This window comes from Dromiciops gliroides, chromosome 5 (genome assembly GCF_019393635.1).
Source record: "Dromiciops gliroides isolate mDroGli1 chromosome 5, mDroGli1.pri, whole genome shotgun sequence".
NCBI lineage: Eukaryota > Metazoa > Chordata > Mammalia > Microbiotheria > Microbiotheriidae > Dromiciops > Dromiciops gliroides.
Genome location: NC_057865.1, coordinates 52,992,378 through 53,014,269, shown reverse-complemented (window position 1 = coordinate 53,014,269; position 21,892 = coordinate 52,992,378). Strand labels below are relative to the sequence as shown.

At 39.9% G+C, this 21,892-nt stretch overlaps 1 protein-coding gene across 1 annotated transcript in view; it reads left to right on the top strand.

Moving 5' to 3' along the window:
* The window catches only part of FAM171A1 (family with sequence similarity 171 member A1), a 183,819-nt gene that overhangs the window by 93,953 nt on the left and 67,974 nt on the right, over positions 1-21,892 (top strand). The window contains exons 2-3 of the mRNA XM_043968578.1: positions 4,665-4,892; positions 14,617-14,709. Of these exons, the coding sequence (XP_043824513.1) occupies positions 4,665-4,892; positions 14,617-14,709 (321 nt within the window). The remainder of the gene's footprint in view (positions 1-4,664; positions 4,893-14,616; positions 14,710-21,892) is intronic.

Sequence of the window (21,892 nt, the reverse complement as noted above, 5' to 3'; positions counted from 1 at the left end):
ATGCTATCTAATCCTGCCTCAGATATTTACTAACTGTGACTCTGGGCTGACTCTAACAACCTCAGTTTACCTCATCTGTAAAATAAGGAAGATGATAATACCACCTACATTACAAGGTTGCTAAGAGGAGCCTGTCAAGTGAGATTCTGTATGTAAGTTGCTTTATGAACATTAAAGCACTGTATAAACATTAGCTATTACATGTAGGTCATTTCATAAGATTTTACAAAGATAAGTAATCATATGGGTCATTTAGTTATTACTATCCTCTTGACTACCTTTTTTGTGTACCCCTCTGAACTTTGATTCTCCTTTTCCATTCCTTTGGTATATCCCCTTTTCTGAGAGAATTATAAAAACAGACCCCTCAGTGCTTCAGGACTGTTTCACCCCCAGCATAGATGGGGTTCCCCTGTGTGGTTGGTCTGATCAAGTTGTTCTTCCTAACGCCATTTTCTTTCTTTCTTTCGATTTATTTATTTTTAGATTCATTTATTTGTTTGTTTTTGGTGAGGCAATTGGGGTTGAGTGACTTGCCCAGGGTCACACAGCTAGTAAATGTTAAGTGTCTGAGGCTGGATTTGAACTCAGGTCCTCCTGAATCCAGGGCTGGTGCTCTATCCACTGTGCCACCTAGCTGCCCCTAACCCCATTTTCTTAAATGACATTTCTACTTCTTGATTTGACTCAGTGAAAACAGAGTTGGAGAAACCAAATGAGGTGTCCTCACTGGCATTAATGATGGAAGGAGATTATGGTAGAAGCAGTGACAGATTTCTTCCACTTTACTTGGTTTTTGCCCTAGAGTCTGTTTCATCCAGGAATGTCCTTGAGATATGACCTAGTTCATGCTTGTGCCAAGCTTTTGATTGACTTGTTTTGTAAAAGCCCTCCAGTACTTTTAGCTATTATGAAAGGCAGCACTACTAATCCTCTGCCATACTTGCTTGTCCATAATGTTTTGTAAATGAGTTATGGACTCAATAGAAATGACCCAACTCTACCCCCTTTTAAACCTGAACCCACACTGAAGTCCCTGTGGAGTTCGAGCTCTATGTCTAAGAGACATTGAATAGGCTTTTAGCTTCGGGGAACTGGAGATTGGAACTATGTACTACTGCCTGTAAATGGTGGAAGGGGGTGGATGGCATCAAGTGGACCCAATGAGGGCTGATGGTGGTGTAAGGGCCATCCAAGGATACTGATATAAAGGAAACAAAAAAGAGGTGATTGTAGACATCTGTGTCTTTACGCCTGCTCCATGTGGATGTTGCTTCCTTCCAATTGTGTATTTCCTCCTTCCTTGAACTTCTTACGCTATTTGACCTGTTCATACTCATTCATTTTCCAATTCTTTTGTTTTTGGGGTTTTTTTGATGAGGCAATTGGGGTTAAGTGACTTGCCCAAGGTCACACAGCTAGTTAAGTATCAAGTGTCTGAGGTCGGATTTGAACTCAGGTCCTCCTGAATCCAGGGCGGGTGCTTTATCCACTACACCACCTAGCTGCCCCCCTCATTCATTTTCTAACTTATCAGAGGCTCTGTATTTAGAGCTGGAAATGACCTTAGGAGGTTATTGAATCTAGCTTCTCCTCATTTTTTTCTGATAAAAGTATTTTATTTTTTTCCAGTTACATGTCAAGATAGTTTTCAACATTTGTTTATGTAAAATTTCTAGTTTCAAATTTTTCTCCTTCCCTCCCCTCCCTCCCCCCTCCTCTAGAAGCAGGTAATCAGATATAGGTCTTATATATATATATATATATATATATATATATATATATATATATATATATATATATATATATATAAACATTAAACATATTTCTGCATTAGTCATGTTATAAGAATCAGAGCAATAAGGGAAAACCTCAAAAGAGAAAAACACAGCCCCCAAAACAAAGGAAATAGTATGGTTCAATCAGCATCCATACTCCACAGTTCTGTTTTTTTTCTGGATTTGGAGATACCCTTCCATCATGAGTCCCCTGGAACTCTCCTGTACCATTGCATTGGTGAGAAGAATCTAGTCCATCACAGTTGACCAACACACAATGTTGATGATACTGTGTACAATGTTCTTCTGGTTCTGCTCATCTCACTCATCATCAGTTCATGCAAGTCCTTCCAGGTTTCTCTGAACTCCTGCTAATTGTTTCTTACAGCAGAAGAGAATTCCATTACATTCATATACCACAACTTGTTCAGCCATTCCCCAATTGATGGGCAACCCCTCAATTTTAAATTCCTTGCCACCACAAAAAGAGCAGCTATAAATATTTTTGTACATGTGGGTCCTTTTCCCTTTTTTATGATCTCTTTGCGAAAAAGACCCAGTAGTGGTATTGCTGGGTCAAAAGGTATGCACAGCTTTATAGCCCTTTGGGCATAATTCCACATTGTTCTCCAGAATGGTTGGATCAGTTCACAGCTCCACCATTTTCCCACAGCTTCTCCAACATTTATTATTTTCCTTTTTTGTCATATTAGCCAATCTGATAAGTGTGAGGTGGTACCTCATAGTTGTTTTAATTTGCATCACTCTAATCAATAGTGATTTAGAGCATTTTTCATATGGCAATAGATAATTTTGGTTTCTTCATCAGAAAAGTGCCTGTTATAGCCTTTGACCATTTCTTAATTGGGGAATGGCTTGGATAGCTTTCCCCTCATTTTACAAATAGTAAACTGAAGCTGAGAGAGGCTAAATAACACACCCACAATCACAGGGCTATTATCTGAGGCGGGATTTGAATAAGGCTTCCTAACTCTAAATTTAATCTGCTGTGCAGTGCACCTCTGTTATAATTATTTTGTATTGTGGGTATTTAAACATGCATCTCATCACCTACCACTACCACTGTGGTGTGAGTGGAAAAAGAAGTGTTCTTATAGTCAGAACCTGGGCTAGGGTCTCAGTCTTTACATTTACTAGCTCTGTAGTAGTTGGCAAATCACTTAAAGTCTCTCAGCCACTGTTTCCTCATTTGTAAAATAAAAACAATCACTTAATAGATGATTTTTTCCTTCCTTCATTTTGGGTTGCTATGAGGTGAGAAAAGGAGTTTGCTAAATCTAAAGTGTTGTGTAAATGTGAGCCCCTTTTCAGTTCTTGGAAGACTGTTGACTTTTTTAGATTTCGACTTTTTAAATTTGTATTTATTTTGCTGATTTGCAGCAATCTTTCATATGGGTATTGTATCATTTCAGTTCTGTCTGCTTCTTTGTGATCCTGTTTGGGGTTTTCTTGGCAAAGATAGTAGAGTGATTTGCTATGTCCTTCTACAGCTCATTTTACAGATGAGGAAACTGAGGCAAATGGTTAAGTGACTTGCCCAGGATCACACAGCTACTAAGTATCTGAGGCCAGATTTTAACTCATGAAGACCAGTGTTTCTTATTCCAAGTCCAGTGCTCTATCCACTGAGCTACCTACCTACCCATGTGGTTGTTAGTTTGCAATTCTTATTTTGAGAACCCTTTATACATTACAGCACTGGGCCCAGAATCAGGAAGACCTGCATTCAGATCCAGCCTCTGACACTTCCTAGCTTTGTGACCCTCAGAAAGTAACTTTACCCCTATCTGCCTCAGTTTCCTTAACTGTAAAATGGGAATAATAATGCCACTTACCTCTGAGGGTTATGTGAGGATCAAATTAAATATTTGTTGTTCAAATAATCCTTTTCAAATAAAGAATTCATCTCCAAGTAATTTATGTTTTCATGTTTATTGAACACTGAGTAATTGGGTTCAGATATTTCTGATTCTTTTTTAACCAGTCTTGTTCCATTGAACTGCTTTTCTATATTTTAGCCTGTGTCAAGTAGGTTTACTTTTCAGTATAATCTTAAGGTCTGAAAGTGACAATTCCCCTTCATTTCCATACTTTTCTTTCTTTTTCTTGAGATTTTAGATATTTTATAACTCCAAATGAATTTATTTTTATTTTGTCTAGCTCTATAAAGTTAGCCTTTGTAATTTTGGGTAGCACTGTTTATACATTTATTTCAGTAATAATGAAATTTTAACTTTCTTTTCAGGTCCCAGTCATGAACATTGAATATTCCCCCATAATTCCTCTTTGAGGAATCTATGCCCTTGAAAACACATTTTAACTGTTTTTCCCTGCGGTCTTCATGCTTATTAAAACAATTATCATGACCACCTTACATCCCACTTTAGCAAGGCTATTGAAGAAAGTAGCTTAGAATCTTAATAACTTGCTCTGGACCCTTCTATATGTAGCAGAATGTGTTTGAGCTAAGGTTTAGGCCAGGTTTTCCCTGTTGGCAATATATTGGAGGTCCCAAAATACGAGCTGGGAAATACAGCAGATGGTGTGTGGTATACAGACTCTTACAGCAATCACTTTTTCCCCTCTGGCTTTTGGTTGGAGTGGAAAGGGTGATATTACTAAAGAAGATGACTTCTGACAATAATAGAGACCACGAGAAGGCCATGTTGACTTTGCAGGAAGAAAATTGGCAGAGGGTAAAAATTGGCAGAGGAAAGGGAAACTACAGAAGGAAAAGATTTGCTAGCTTACATTTCCTAGGCTGCTTGCAAAATCTTCTTCCTAGTGTTGTTTTCAACATCATGTGTTATGTCACTATCACCATAGAGGTTTCCTCAAGAGTAACACATATGTTTTCTCTTCCAGAAGTAACACTGAAGGTCCACATCAGTGACGCCAGCACCCATCAGCCAGTCAACGAAGCTTTCATCGAGATATTTACCAACCAGGTCTCTATTGCTTCTGGAACATCAGGGGCAGATGGCACAGCTTTCATCAAGTTTCAATATCAGTTGGGCAGTCAGTTGATCGTCACGGCCAGTAAGCCTGCATACGTACCAAATTCTGCACCGTGGAAACCCATACGGTTACCTGGTAAGCTAAGTTCCACTTTGTTCTATCTGATTTTTAAGGTATTGCATTTGAATACAAACAGAAATCGACCTCTAATTGACCAATATTTATCAGTTTACATTTACTGTGGCTTAGTCTTCTGGCCTCCACTAAAGTCTTCCTCTAATTTAAGTATCATCATTGTATGGAGGTGATGCTGGGTTCTCTTGGTTCTACTAATAGAATCCAAGCTTTGGAAGGTCCTAACAAGCTGGAAGTGGTTCAAGAAGAGGTGACTAAGTCCATGTCCATTGTCTGAGAACCATTCTTAAAACCGTTTGGTTTACAGCCTCATCACCAGATTGACCACAGGGTAATTAATATTTTGGCAATTCTCAAAGACCATTTGCTAAATTAACAGAGGGTACAATATGTATTGGTAGAGGGGAATATAAATACTAATAAAATTATAGCTCATTGCCCTCGTGGCTTTATATTTGTAGGTATTATGTGCTCTCAGAAAGAGAAAAGTATAGACTGATAGTGAAACCTGCCATGTATCAGTCATCCTTGATTGCCTTTGGGCAACATTTCTTCATCATAAGTGTTTTGCAAACCATAAGTGTTTTGCAAACCATTGTATAAATGTTAACTGTTCTTATTCTCAACTTATGCACCTAGGTAACTATATTCATTCAGTAAGATATTCTTATTTTAATTATTATTTTATCATACAGAAATGAGATAAAGTAAGGTTCTCCTTTTGTTGGGAAATGAAATCACTTTAGAGTTACTACCCCATTGCCTCCCTTGGATGATTTTCCCCATTTGCCATGAAATTTCCTCTCTGTGTTTTTGCTTTTCCAACCTTGTTTAAGTCACTTCCTTCTAAAAGCTCTAATTCCCCTTCTTCTGAGTCAGGGTGCTGTTCAGGGAGGGACAGCATTCTAAAAAGACCAAATCCTGTCAGATTATACCATTTTAAAGTCCCCATCTGCCTTTGCATAATCTCCATCTTCCCCCGCCCATAAAAATATTATTCAGTAGAATCACCTTGTTCCCTTTCTGAATCTAGAATCCTCCCTTTCTTTCCTTTACCTTCTCACCCATTCTTTCAAGGCCCCTTTTCTTCCATTCACTATGTACCATTGTTGATCAGAGTATATCATACATATTTTCTTATTCCCTCTTCCTTTTCATTTCCTCCATGTATTCTACAAACCAGTGACACTTACCCCCTTGTCATTACTTGCATAAGCTAATTTGTCTCCCAACTCCAAGCATTTTCTTTTAAAAAATATTTTACTTATTCCTAATTGCATGTAAAAACATTTTTAGCATTTTGTTTTTTAAAATTTCGAGTTAGAAATTCTTTCCCTCTGTCCCCTCCCCTCTCACTGAGAAGGCAAGCAATTTTATATAGGTTATACATGTGCAGTAATGCAAAATATATCTGCATATTAGTCATGTGTTGACAGAAAACATGGACCAAAAAAAAAACCAAATCCCCCATCAAAACACAAAAAATAAAAAACTATGCTTGGATCTACAATCAGACTCCATCAGTTCTTTCTCTGGAGGTGGGTAGCATTCTTCATCATAATCCTGTCCCTTTCCTTTATCCCATTCCCTTCCTACTTTTTCTGAAGGGTAAGAGATTTCTACATCCAACTGCATATTTTATTCACTCTTTGAGCCAATTTTGATGTGAGTAAAGTTTACATGCTCCCCACCCATATATCCCCCATCTTCCCTTCCACTGTAAGAGCTCTTTTGTGGCTCTTATGTGAGATAATTAACCCCATTCTACCTCTCCTCTTCTCCTTCAAGTACATTCCTTTTTCTCACCACTTAATTTTATTTTTTAAAATATCATCCCATCATATTCAACTCACATCCATGCCCTCTGCCTATGTATACTCCTCCTAACTACCCTAGCAATGATTAAGTTCTTGGGAATTATAGATAGCTTTCCACATAGGAATGTAAAACGTTTAACTTTATTGAGTCCTCTACGATTTCTCTTTTCTCTTTACCTTTTTATGCTTCTCTTGAGTCTTGTATGTAAAAGTTACTTTTTCTGTTCAACTCTAGTCTTTTCATCAGGAATGCTTTAGAAGCCCTCTATTTAATTGAATATCTATTTTTCCCCCTGAAGGATTATACACAGTTTAGCTGGATAGGTGACTCTTGGTTGTAATCCTAGTTCCTTTTTCTTCTGGATATCATATTCCAGACTCTCTGATACCTTGATGTAGATGCTGCTTAATATTTTCTTATCCTGTGGCTCCTTGATATCTGAATTATTTCTTTCTGTTTGTAAAATTTTCTCTCAGACATGGGAGCTCTGAAAGTTGGCTATCCCTTTCAGGAATCCCTTTCAGGAGGTTATCAGTGGATTCTTTCAATTTCTATTTTACCTTTTGGTTCTAGAATACCAGGGCAATTATCGTCAATGATTTATATTTATATCTTCAATATTTATATCTAGGCTCTTTTTTGATGTAGGTAGTCCAATAATTCTTAAATGGTGTGTACTTAATCTATTTTCCAAGTCATTTGTTTTTCCAAATAAATATTTCACATTTTCTTCTATTTTCTTAATCTTTTGATTTCATTTTATTGCTTATTTTTGTCTCATGGAGTCATTATCTTCGACTTGCCCAATTCTAATTTTTAAGTAATTATTTTTAGTGAGCTTTTGTACCTCCTTTTCCATTTTGCCCATTCTACTTTTTAAGGAGTTCTTTTCTTCAATAAATTTTTGTACCTCTTTTTTATTTAGCCAATTCTGCTTTTCAAAGGGTTCTTCAGTGAATTTTTGTATATATTTTTCCATTTGTCCTATTCTGTTTTTAAGGTGTTATTTTCTTTAAGATTTGTTGTGCCTCCTTTACCGAGCTGTTAACTATTTTTCATGATTTTCTTGTATCACTCTCATTTCTGTTCCCAGTTTTTCCTCTGCCTGAAACCAATTCATTTTTTTTTTGAGGTTTGACTATAGCAGTTTTTACTTTGTTGTCTTCTTCTGCATTTATATTTTGATTTTCCTTGTCACCACAATTACTTTCTGTGGTCCGGTTCTTTTTGTTGTTGTTTTCTCATTTTCTCAGCCTGTATCTTGAATTTTAACTCCATGTTAAAGTAGGTCTTTGCTCCTGGGGCAGAAGGGGAACTGTCCCAAGCTTCAGGCCTTTCTTTTTGCTGTTCTCAGAGCTAGTTCTGGGGTCTATAAGTTTTCAGTTCTTCTAGGGTAGTAGGATTTAAGCAGAAGTGTGATCACTGCTCTTCTGGCCTGTGCTGTGATCTGTGGGTGACCAAAAGCACTCTTCCACCCTGTAACTATGACTATGGTCCCCACTCCCCTGTGGCCCCAATCTCTTATGTGCTAGTGCTCCTTCTCACCCTGAGACTGAGACCTGGAATGGTGTATGGACAATTCAGAAGAAGCCTGTAACTAGTGCCAGCAAAGTGACCCTTATAATCTCCTGACCACCATGTAGACTTTTTTTTTGCAGGGCAGAGAGGGTTAAGTGACTTCCCCAGAGTCACACAGCTAGTGTCAAGTGTCTGAGTCCGGATTTGAACTCAGGTCCTCCTGAATCCAGAGCCAGTGCTTCATCCACTGTGCCACCTAGGTGCCCCACCATGTAGACTTTCATCATCACTTCTATTTAAGTTCTGTCTTTGCCCTTTTCTCCTTCTGTACTTTTAGAAATCTGGGGAGAGGCTAGGTGGCACAGTGGATAACGCACCGGCCCTGGATTCAGGAGTTCCTGAGTTCAAATCCGGCCTCAGACACTTGACACTTACTAGCTATGTGACCTTGGGCAAGTCACTTAACCCCCATTGCCCTGCAAAAAAAAAAAAAAAGAAATCTGTCAGTGGTCCCTCTTTTGCGTTTTTTCATCATACTTTAATTCCATAAATATCTTTCTCTTTCTAAATTTTATTTTCCCTTTTTTATCTGGGATAATTAATTTCATTACTTGTGCCTTTCTTGGTTTCGGTATTTATTTACCTTTTTGTATTTTGATTGTCTGGGTTGCTTTCAAAGCATACAATCTATCACATCTCACTTTCTGTAGAAATGCTTCAAATACATCTCTTAATGGTTCTCTTTTTCATTGAATCCATTGTATGTTCTCTAGCAGTGTCCCCTCCATCATTCCCTACTCTCACTTGTCATCAGTGTCTCCCTATCCACTGGTAGTTTCCCTACTGCCTACAAATAGGCAGTCTCCCTCTTCCTAAAGAAAGCTCCCACTTGACCCATTCATCTCCACTAGCTATCATCCCATAACTCTCTTTTTTTGTGACTAAACTCCTTGAGAAGACTTTCTTCAGTCAATGACTCCACTTCCTTTCCTCTAGCTATTGTCCTATATCTCCCCTCCCTTTCATGGCTAACCCCCTTGCAAAGGCTTTCTCTAATTGATGCCTCCATTTCCTTGCCTCTTCCTTTCTTTTAAACTCTACTGTCTGGCTTCCAACCTCATCATTCAAATGAAACTGTTCTCTCCAAAGTTACCAGTGATCTCTTAATTGCCAGATCCAATGCCCCTTTCTCAATCCCCATCCTTCTTGGCCTCTCTGCCCTCTTTGACCCTGTTGATTACAGTTTGATACTCTCTTCTCTCTAGGTTTCTGTGACATTATTCTACCCTGCATCCTCCTACCTTTCTACCTACTTTTCTCAGTCTCTTTTGTTAGCTGCTAACATCAATTCTCCACCCCGCTCCCCTCCCCAAGGCTCTCTGTGAACCTTCTACTTCTATACTGTTTTGCTTGGTGATCTCATGGGCTTCCATGAATTTAATTCTGATAATTCTGAGATCTGCTCATCCAGCCCTCAGCTTTTTTCTAACCTCCAGACTCATATCTCAAGCTGCCTATTGGACAACTCAAACTGGATGTCCTTGCAGACATCTTAAACTCAACGTATCCAAAACTGCACTTTTCTTCCTCAAAAAACTTTCCCCCACTTCTGAATTTCCTTATTACTGTTGAGCTCACTGCTCTCCTTCCAACCTGGGAATTATTCCTCCATTCCTCATTCTCTCACCCCTTCATATCCATTCTTCTGCCAAGTCTTCTCAATTTTACCTCTGATACTTCTCTGTAAATGTTCCCTTCTGCCCTAATAACTCTGCTGCCACTACTTAATACAGGGCCTTATCACCTCACACCTGTACTAATTTTAGTCTGTTGATCAGTCTCCCTGTCTCCTCTCTCTCTCTCTCTCTCTCTCTCTCTCTCTTCATCACAATCCATCCTCCTTTCAGCCATCAGATTCATCTTTCTAAAGTACAGGTCTGATTATGTCATACACATCTGCATTCAGTAAACTCCTGTGGCTTCTATAACCTCCAGGATTAAATATAAAACCAAAGAGAGTTTGAAATCCAAAGCCCTCATACTCTCACCCCCTCCAGCCTTTCCAGTCTTCTTATAGTCTTCTTACCCTACATACTTTGTGATCCAGTGGCCCTGGCCTGCTTGTGGCTGCTGCTCATACAAGACGCTCCATCTCTTGATTCTGCATTTTTGCTGGCTGTCCCTCTTGCTGGGAATTCTCTCCCTGCTCATCACCACCCCCGGCTTCCCTTGTTTCCTACAAGTCCTAGTGAAAATCATACCTTAATGCTAGTGCCTTTGCTCTGTTGATTATCTCTAATTTATTCTTTATATTCAGTCATTTCAGTCATGTCCAACTGTGAGCTGTTTCGGGTTTTCTTGGCAGAGATACTGGAGTGGTTTGCCATTTCTTTCTCCAGTTCATTTTACAGCTGAGGAAACTGAGGCAGAGATAGTGACTTGCCCAAGATCACATAGCTGCTAAGTGTGTGAGGTTAGATTTGAATTTGAGACTTCCCGACTTAAAGCCCAAAACTCTATCCACTATTTCTGCACATCATCTGTGCTATACCATAGCATAGTATTGCTTCATCATTAATGTAAATTCCTGAAGGGCCAGGACTACTTCACATTTGTCTTTGTATCCACAATTCTTAGCACAGTCCCTGGCCTATCATAAGTGCTTACTAAATGTTTTTTGATTGATTTATTGCAACAAGGACAAAGGCTTAATGGAATGCTGGTTAAGTTGTTAATGAGTATCTTCAGTAGTGAGATAAGAATTATCTTGTATTTTGTCATTGTTTTTCAGTTGTGTCCAACTCTTCATGACCTCTTTTGGGGGTTTTCTTAGTGAAGATATAAGTGTAGTTCTCCAGCTTATTTTACAGATAAGGAAACTGAGGCAAATTGAATTAAGTAACTTGCCCAGGGTCGGTCACACATCTAGTAAGTATCTGAAGCTGGATTTGAACTCAGGTCTTCTTGACTCCAAGCCTGGTGCTATATCCACTGAATCACTTTGTATTTAGCTAAACTTTATTTATTTTGTTCTTATCCTGTGTCTATTATATATATACTTAGATATGTTAGAGTGCTGGAGTGTAGAAATGGCTCTGGTTTTTTTCTCTGTATATCAAGACTTAGCATAGTGCCTGGCACAGAGTTATTGATTGATTTATTCATTGATGAATTCCAATAGAATAAAAGTCCTTAAGGACAAGGACGGTTACATTTTTGTCGAAAGTGCCCACCCTAGTGCCCACCACGTAGAGGGCACTTCATAAATGCTTTTTGGTTGAATGCATGAGGAAGGCCAAGGAACAGGGGAGAAGTCTGAGACCTCTGGAGGGGGACAAGTGGAGGCTGCAGACAGTACTGAGGCACTGTGATGCACTAGGGTTTCTCCTTTCCTTTGTTCTTTTCTACTTTCTTCTCTTTCACTTGGCTACAGTAGAATGAGAAACAAAGGGAAGGGTGAGAGTGGCTGGGGGGAGACTTCCTCTTCCTTTATTCTCACCACCAGCTCATCTTACCACTGAAGCTTCTACAGAGAATAGGACAAGGGCTTAGGGAAGGGTGATGGCAGAACCCCTGCAATATGGTGGCCAAGGTGGCAACCAGGGTCTGAAGGATCCAAGAAAAAGGAGGAAAGGAAGAGAAGTTTGCACATGGAGGGATGGGGAGCTCCCAGTGTGCTTGTATGTAAGGGGCATCTGTTACTTGGGAACTGCCAGATTCCGTGTTCCCTTTATCCCTGGCCTCCCAGAGACCTAGAAGAATTTGGTTTTATCATCAGTCACCAAATTGGATTTTGTCTTGAGAGAACAAAATCTCAGTCCTTCATTTTTTCATGCCAAGAAATAACTGTGGGAGCAGCCCAAGGGAAGTTCAAAGGTAATTCGGGCACCCAGCTCAGCTTGGGATGAGAGGACAGTTGCACGGGCTGTTTGAACTGCATTCCTTTTGGATGCAGTCCTCACAAATGCCAGAAGAAAAAGGAAACTATTTCCCTAATCTCCTTTCTTGTGAGTGAATCAGACAATAGTCACATTACATTTTTTCCAGCTTGCTTCTTCACAATAGTCAACCCTTTGTTTAGGATATCAACAAGAGCTGCTGGTGCTGAAATGATCTGATGGAAATTCAGTCTGTGACTTAGCACAGTACCCGGCACACAGAAAGCATTTAATAAATGCTTTTGTTGCCTTGCCTGTTGCACAAATTCACTAGAGCTGTGGAATTAGGGTTTCATGTCCTTCCTAAAGGGATGTGTTTTCTATACTTATCATCTTAAAAGAGTTCTTTCCAGCATGTACATAAAACAAGGCATTCTTAGCAAGTTTCTTTGAGCTGGATTTCTCTCCTCACCCCTTACTTAGCAAGCAAGCAAGCACCAGGGCTTAGAATTTTTCCTTCCTTGGGGTGAAAGAAGGAAGGAGAGATATCATAAAAAGCTTTATCTTTGCCAGAGACAGGGGCAGATTTAGCTAGATCACATTTCAGAATGACCACCCCGGATAGTGTAATCTGAACTTTGAAAGTTGTGGTCTGCACTTTGTCTTCAAAGGCAGACTTTATTCTTTTTGTTTAAACTTTTAAAAAAAATTTAATTCCGAAGAACACAGGATCTTCTACACACAGTTGATTTCAATCAGAAATATCTCATACCTTTTCAGGGATCCCTTATCCATTTATGAGTCCACATTAATTTTGCCTCTCTTAATTGATAGTATTTGAGTTGAACAAGTTAAATTGAGTTGAGCAAAGATAAATTGAAAACTACAGTGGGTTGTGTGGTTTTTTTTTTTAATTTCTGTTTTGATAATTAGCATTTCTAAAACTGAAAGGAAGAGTAGAGAACAGGTTATTTAGTATAACCCTTCTTCCTTCACGGACCAGAGAACTGAGCCCTGGGGAGAGGAAGTCACTTAGCCTAAGGTCCCATACCTACTTAGTGACAGGGATAGAGCTTGAATCTAGACCTGCTGCTTCTCAGGTTAGCGTTCTTTCCACAGTATTGGGCTACAGCTACATTCTGTGTTGTGTGATAGCGATTGGATGGTTTGTTTGGGCATTGTGTAGACAGAACCTCAGAGTTAGAAAGACTGGGGGTTGGGGACTTTCCTCAACACATGCTAGCTGTGTGACCTTGAACAAGTCACTTAACCTCTCAGTGACTTGGTAATTCCCTAAGACTATTAGTCACAACCAGGTTTTCACTGTGCTATAGTAGGGGGAGTTTCTACAGTGGCATTTCCTTACTCCAAGGAATTTACAAGTAAATGCTCCCTTTTCCCCCTCCAAAAAAGCCATGTGGATCTGCGCAGCATAACTGGTACATCTCTAACTACATATTTTTTGCTTTTAATATGTTTTTTAAAATATTAGTAACTAAAGCTATACTCTATAATTGCCTTTATTTGGTTTTTTTTTTTTTTTAACCAAAAAAGGTAGAGGTGCAATATTATACAAGGGCTTTACTCAGCCACAAAGAAAATGATCAGTCTAGAATCTCAAGAGAGTATGTGGAACACAACTAAGTGAATTGATTTAAGGCAGTTAGACCTTGAATTAAAAGATGAAATGTCATATGTCAGGGAAAAATCAAATAGTGATGTTATTGTTGTTGTTCAGTCATTTCAGATTCTTTGTGATCCCATTTGGGATCTTCTTGGCAAAGATATTGAAATGGTTTGTCATTTCCTTCTCTGGCTCATTTTATACATAAGGAAACCGAGGCAAATAGGGTTAAATGATTTGTCCAGAGTAAGTGTCTGAGGGCATATTTGAACTCAGATGTGACTTTAAGCCTGGTACTTTATCCACTGTGCCACCTAGCTGCCCCTCTCCAAATAGAGATAGTAATTTCTCTATTCATCAGTAAAAATAAGAAAGAATTATCTCCTGAAGTTTTCATCTAGGTGTGACTAGGGGTCTGCCTTTGCATGTCTCTGCTTCTCTGGCCTCTGTGGTCTTCATAGTCAGCTTACTTGGACCTCTTCCTCAGCTTTCTCCTCTCAAATTCTGGCCTGCACATTCACCCCATTAGGTAATCTTCCAGAAATTTTCATAGACTTTTGCTAACTGTAATAAAAGCAGATAATTTCTGAATCAGAACAGGACCAAAAACACTGCCATTAGACAGTGAGCCTCTTGAGAATAGGGACTGTCTTTTACCTTTTTCTGTATCCCCACCACTCAGCATATTGGCACACAGTCGATGCTTAATAAATGTTTATTGACTGATCTGTAAGCTCCTTGCATGTATAAAGTGTTTCATTGTATGTCTTTGTATTCCTAGTTCCTGTCACATAGTAGGCACTTAATAACAGTCAATTGGTTAATCAATCTGTGGTTTAATTTAGATGCTAAAATTCACAACCATCCATTTTTTTTCCTTCCACAGTGTTTTCTTCTCTAAGCCTTGGCCTGCTCCCTGAACGATCAGCTACTCTCATGGTGTACGAAGATGTCGTTCAAATAGTCTCAGGATTTCAAGGTACAAATTCACTTACCTTGATCCTGCCAGCGGCCAAGTTCTAAAGTGTCTGCTGGCAGGAACCATCACTAGCCAGAAAGGATATGTTAGCTTGTTTCTAGATCACTAGTTGTCCTTGAATGGATTCCTTTTCGGCCCAGCTGGTCTTTCTAGGGCCCAGGGAACTCTGCTGACTTGCCTGCCTGCTAAAAGTGCATCTCGTTGTGAAATATCCTGCCGTTTGGGCTCAGAGCTCTTATTATTGTGTATTTTTTATTGCTTATGTCATCTAATGTCCTTCCCTCTGTTCATTCTCCCCAGTTTGTGTTTTTGTTCTTGTTCGGTTGGTTTGACTGCGTCCAATTCTTCGTGACCCAATTTGGAGTTTTCCTCACAAAGATGCTGGAGTGGTTTGCTGCACATATAGAATATGCACATACACACATGCATACCAGGAGAGAATCTTTTGTTTGTCTCCTTGTTTGCTTGTTTTCCACCCTATTAAACTCTAAGATCCTTGAAGGCGGGGATATTCTTATTGCCTTTATATCAATGGTACTTAGCTAGTGCCTGGCCCATAATAGCATTTTGTAAATCCTAGTTGACTGACTGACCAGTAGCCATATTCTTTCAGTCTTCAGTAAGTAAACGTCATTTCCAATTGTTTCAAAAGCCCTTTTGACCAAACAATAGTGCTTGCAGATATTTAACTTATCCTTTTTTAGTCCCTTACTATACACATATGGAAACTAAACTACCGAGCTTAATTGCCTTGTCCTTGGTTGTGACAGGAAATCCTGATGAAAGGTAGGAGGAGTCAGGCTATCTCTGGGCAAAGGATGCTTCTGATCTGAATAGGGAATTTTATTTATTTATTTATATGTCTCCCTCCTAAACTGAGAATATACTTTGTGACTCCGAATTTTCAGTCAAAAGACTTTCTGTTTTATGTCACATTAGCCATTCTTCTTCTTATTATTATTTTGGACATGATTTCTGTTGTTTCATACGGAAAACATCTGGATCTGGCATTGAGCCCCCTGCAAATGTGGTGTTTGTTTCTACCACAAATCTTTATTATCACAGAATGACAGTCTCACAGCTGGAAGGGACCTCGGAGGCCATGGAGTCCAGCCCCTATTTAACCCTTTATAATAAGTGATAAGTGGGCATCCAGGCTTGGCTTGAAGACCTGTAGTGAAAGAGAATCCACTCATCTCTAAGGCAGTCAGTGGCACTTGTTCAAAGAAGTTTTCTCAGTTTGTCTTTTCACAACTTTCATCCCATTGCCCCTGGTTCTGTTCACTACAACTGGAGTTCTTAATCTAGGTACCTTAAAACATAGATAGATAGACAGACAGGATGACTGGATGGATGGATGGACCAGATAGATAGATAAATAGACAGACAGATGTATAGATGGATGGACAGACAGATAGATAGACAGACAGATAGGATAGACAGCTTACTTCCCATATAGTTGATCTCCTTTATAATCCTTTATACTTTATATCATGTTTTTAAAAACATTTATTCTGAGAAGGATTCACCAGCTTGCCACAGGGGTCCATGACCCAAAAAAGATTAAGGAGCTTTGTTCCAATGTGGAGTAGAAAAATTTATTCCTCCTTCCATCCGACAGCCCTTTAAATAAGTGACAGTGGTCCTGAAGATGAGAACAGGAGACAATAATTGAAGGGACCAGCTCCTGGAAGAGGCAGGAGTCCTGGGATCATCATCCCAGGCACAGGGCTCAGCCTTGGCTACAAGAAGCTCCTTTTTTTCTCAGAGATGGGAACAAATGCAGAGAAGAAACAGGATAAAATAGAGGGTAAAGACACGCAGGTATTCTGTGTCATGCCCTAGGTGTAAAGAGCGAGCTCAGTAGGGTGGTAAGGGAGAACATCTGATGCTGATAGGCAGGGTTTGGGGGCTCGAGAATAGAATTTTGGAACAGTTCTGGACCTGGAGTAAGGAAGACCTGAGTCAGATCTATCCTCAGACACTTACTAGCTGTGTGACCCAGGGCAAGTCACTTAACTCTTGTAACAATTGGAATGACACCACCTGCTGGAGACTTACTGTAGAAGAGTTCTGCCCATGAAGCGAAGGTCTTTGAGGGCAAGACCAGGAGTCTTTTCTTTGGCGTCAGGAAGTGACGCGGGCTAGTGGGAGGAGGAAGGAAGAGACTGGCGCTCGGGCTCACTTTTTTCCTTGGGACTCTGGTGGAGAGCGGAGCTACAAATGTGCTCTCCCTTTAATAGATAGGAATCTAGGCCTTTCTCTCTCTTTACCAAATTCTTATTCTCCTTAATAAATGCTTAAAAGTCTAACTCTTGCTAAAGCTTATAATTTATTGGCGACCACTCATTAGATATTTTAGACAGACTAGCTAGAATTTTAGCCCTTAACATTACTATCTCATGACTTCAGGCCTCTAGTGACAACATTGCCTTCCTCTTTGTCTGCATTTATCTTCATCCAAACGCTCTCCACTGCACTTCTCCCCTCTGGTTCCTAGATTGCCTCGCAGGAGTTGCTTCCTGATAGACAGTGCAACCCTGCCCCCTCTTTTAATTAGCCTGTCTCTTTTGAGGAAGGCATACCTTTTCAGAGCTGGACTCATTCCAGTCAGGAAGCTCATCTCACTACATCCAAGGGCTGACAGTGCTGTAAGATCCAGGCTGCTTCCTTACACACACACACACACACACACACACACACACACACACACACACACACACACACGCACACGTCTCTTTTTACCAGAATTTCTGCATTTGTGCACCACTCTTTGAGGCCACTGGTTATGTAGCAAGGAGCATCTTTTGTGGTCTGTCTTTCAGGAATCTGGGTGGCTCCATTGCTGTTACCGCTTAGTAACTATTCTTGATGGTATCTGCTTTGGTAGACATACGTTAGAATGATCTCCCTCCCTTTTCTTTTTCAATTGTAAACTTAATTTAAAAGGCTTTAAAATCTCCAAACAAATACCTTTTTGCATGCTCTTGTTAGGTGTGTTCCCTATCTAGTCATGAGCCTAATATATCTATATTTTAAGTCATAGTTCATAAATCTGAAACAAAATGACCCTTGCCTTGCAGGAGTGTATATTCTACCCAGGGAAAGCAATATGTACTCAGATAATTAAATTATACACATGCATACACATACATGTACACATACACACACACACACGCTGGGCAGGGGTCTGTGTACATACATAGGGGGTATAAATACATATGCATGTTTCACGTGAATATATAGGTACATGCATACATTTATATGTACATGTTGTTTGCCCTTCATTTTATTTTGCGGGGCAGTGAGGGTTAAGTGACTTGTCCAGGGTCACACAGCTAGTGTCAAGTGTCTGAGGCTGGATTTGAACTCAGGTCCTCCCAGGGCCCATGCTTTATCCACTGCGCCACCTAGCTGCCTCTGCCCTTCATTTTCAAAGAGGACCAATGGCATCACAGGGTGTCTTGACTTGTGAGTGAATTGGATTTGAGTGAGTCGGAATTGCACAAATTCATTAACATAATGCATAAATACATGTATATATAACTTGGTTTATACACATATATGTGTGCATGTATGCAAACATATACACATATAAATATGGGTACCTATATGTGTGTATGTACATGCACACAAACATAATTCTGAGTGTATGTGTGTGTGTGTATTAAGCAGTTCCAGGTGAGGGGAGAGTGGGTTCAGGTAAAGAATCTACAGGAGGCAGCACTTCAGCTAAGTCTTAAAAGGGGACCCAGTGATTCTAAGAGGTGGAGCTGAGGAGGAAGAGCGTTCCAGGCATGAGAAATGGGGATGTCCTATATGGAGTCAACAAGTAGACCTATTTGGCTAAATCACAGAGCACATGAGTAAGAGGAACATGAGATCAGCTTGGGAAGGGAGCCTGGAGCCAGGTTGTGGAAGACATTAAGTGTCCAACAGAGGAGTTGTGCCTTATGCCCAAGGCAATGGGAATCCCAGCCCTTGAGATGGACAGTGACTTTGTCAGGGTCATGCATTGGTAATGTCCTTGTGAAAGGTATCAGAGGCTGGATTGTAGAGAGGAGACTAAACAATAGCACTTACAAATATTTATCTTATTCTTTTTTAGTTCTTTACTATATACATATGGAAACTAAGCTAGAGATTAATTGCCTCATCCTCGATTGTGACAGGAAATCCTCATCAAAGGTGGGAGGAGTAAGGCTATCTCTGGGTAAAGGATGCCTCTGATCTGAATAGTTTTATTTCATGTCTGCCATGTATACTGAGAATCACACTTTCTGACTCCTAATTTTCCATCAAAAGACATTCTGTTTTATTTCACATTAGCAATTATTATTATTATTATTATTTAGGACATAGTTTCTGTTGTTTCAGACAGAAAACATCTGGATCTGGCGCTGTACCCCTTGCAAATGTGATGTTCATTTCTATCACAAATATTTATCATCGCAGAATGACCATTTCAGAGCTAGAAAGGACGGCAGAGGCCATGGAGCCCAGCCCCTACTTAACCCTTTACAACAAGTGATAAAAAGTCATCAAAGCTTGGCTTGAAGACCTCCAGTGGAAAAGAATCCACTCACCTCTGTGGCAGCGTTTTGCACTCTTGACAGAACTTTAGTTATTCAAAGATGTTTTCTTAATTTGTCTTTTCACAACTTTCACCTCATTGTCCCTGGTTCTGTTTACTAGCACAGGCATTCTTAACCTAAGGTACTTTAAAACAAAGGTAGATAGACAGACAGGATAGATGGATGGATGGATGGATGGATGGATGGATGGATGGATGGATGGATGGATGGATGGATGGATGGATGGACGGACGGACGAACAGATGATAGATAGACAGATAGCTGACTTCCAATATAGTTTATATCCTTTATAATCCTTTGTATTTTATGTCATTTAAAAAACACTCTACTGAGAAGAGCTGGCCAGCTTGCCAAAGAGGTTCATGACCCAAAAAAGGTTAAGGAGAGGTTGTATGCATATCCAGGATGGCTAGGATTTGAATAAGCAGAAAGAGGGATGCATTTTAGGTGAAGGAAATAATGTGGAGGTGGTAGGGAAGAGAAGAAATGTAATAACAGAGGTGTCAAACTCCAGGGGCTTTGACCAGATCAAAATGCAATTGGGGAGTGTTTAACAAAATAAGTAAAAATACAATGCAACATAGGTCTTTTAAACTTGGGTTTTCTAAGTCAAAATGTGACCCACAAAGATCTCTTTCTCTTTGAGCTGGACACCACTGATGTATGTGACATATTGGGACTAGAACATATGGTTCTATAGGAGGAGAATAAGCAATGCTTGGGAAGGCACCATTGGGCTGGGGTGAGATTATTTAGAATCTTGAATATCGCCAGACGAAGGACTCTGGACACTGTCCTGTCCACATTGGGGAGCCATTGAAGGTTTGTGAGCAGTGGAGTGACATTATGAATTCAGAATTTTAGGAAGATTAATTCTGTGTGCAGAATGGATTAAAGGGGCTGGGAGATCAATCATTTGGGAGACTGAGAGACTGAGCTAAGGAAGCAGAAGTGGGGATGTAATGGAACAGACAGATGTAAGATAGATCACAAAGGAAGAGCCGCCAAGGCTTGATGATGGATCAGATAGGGGCAAACAGGAAGGAGTGAAAGATGACTCAGGTTTCCAGCCTGGCTGACTGGGAGAATGATGACAGAAATAGCAGAGTCAAGGGGGCAAGCCAGTTTTCAGAGAGAAAAAGAGTTCAATTTTCAGCATATTAAGTTTCGGATGACGACAGAACATCCAAAGGGAAATGTCTGGCCAGGAGTTAGATGATGGGAGAACAGAGCTCAGAAAACAATTGGGCAAGGAGATGCATATTGGGGAGAGTCTTTCACCGAGAGATGAGCACTGAAACCATAAGAATTGATGAGCTCTCTGGGCTCGGGAACTGCCAAGGGCCCAGAGCCGAGTCATTAAAATCTATTTGTCTTAGAACCTCTCAGAGGAGTAAGTACACACAGGTCCTGCCTGCTCAGCTGATTTTAAATGTTTTTAAACTATTCTTAGCCTTCCCGTCTTTGTACTATCACCAAGAACTGGTGCCCTTCTTGAAGTAAAGCAGCAGTTCACCAGAGGATTTAGAAATGGCATGAGCCTTGGAGAGTCTCTAGCACAGCTCTTTGTTTTTCCCAGGTAGAAAACTGAAACCTACAAAGGTGAAGAGAAGTCCTCACAGATGTGTGCACAGATGTATGCAAGAACACCCATCTTCCAGCTCTCATGTGACTCTACTTCCAGAATCAAAAATAATTCTGTATGACTGCCAGGAAGAGACTATTAGCCAGTTACATTAATAAATGATGCTAAACTATACTTTGGATTTTATCAAACTCCTTAATTATTTTCAATATATTTTATTGATCTTTTTTATATTACCTAGATTTCCTCCTGTATCCTTTTTCCTTTCCCCTCCCAAATACCTGTTTTTGATAGCAAAGATTTTTTTTAAAAAGGAAGAAGAGAAAAATTTCAACAAAACTGATCAACACAGGGGAAAAAATCTGATTTTTCATGCAGTGCTTCAAACCTGGGGATTGTTTTTACCACAAAAATAATTCAGTAACTTCAACCTCAGCAAATAGAACTCAAAGGGTTAGAGTTAATTGCCCTAAAATATAAAGGATTATGGCCATCCTTTTCTCATGGGTGCATATTGTGATAGTCAGGGTGGGTTTGCCCGTTTGCCATCTGTTCAGACAGCAAATGGAGCTTGCAAATTATGTGGGTCAGGTCATTGCATCCTGTGTATTCACAATTCTGTGCCACCAGCTTTTCATTCCTGGGGAAGTGGAGGGAGGGCTCTGACCAGATGACCAGACAAAGCCCTGTTAGACTTCTATTTAGTGGGTCATAACAGTTCTGTTGTGTGTGTCTAACGATGCCCCCACCCACTGGCTGGTTTGGCTCAAGTGAATTGTAACTGCAAATAGACCAACTCCCCAAAGTCCAGGACCATAAGAAAATAAATGAAGAGATCTTAGAGGTCACTGAGCCCAACCCCCTGATTATACAGATAACCAAACTAAGACACAGATTTAATCAACTTACCCACAGTCACATAGCTAGTAAATGTCTAGGGCAGGATTTGATCTCTGGTCTTCCTGATTCTAAGCCCATAATTCTATCCATTATACCACTTCAC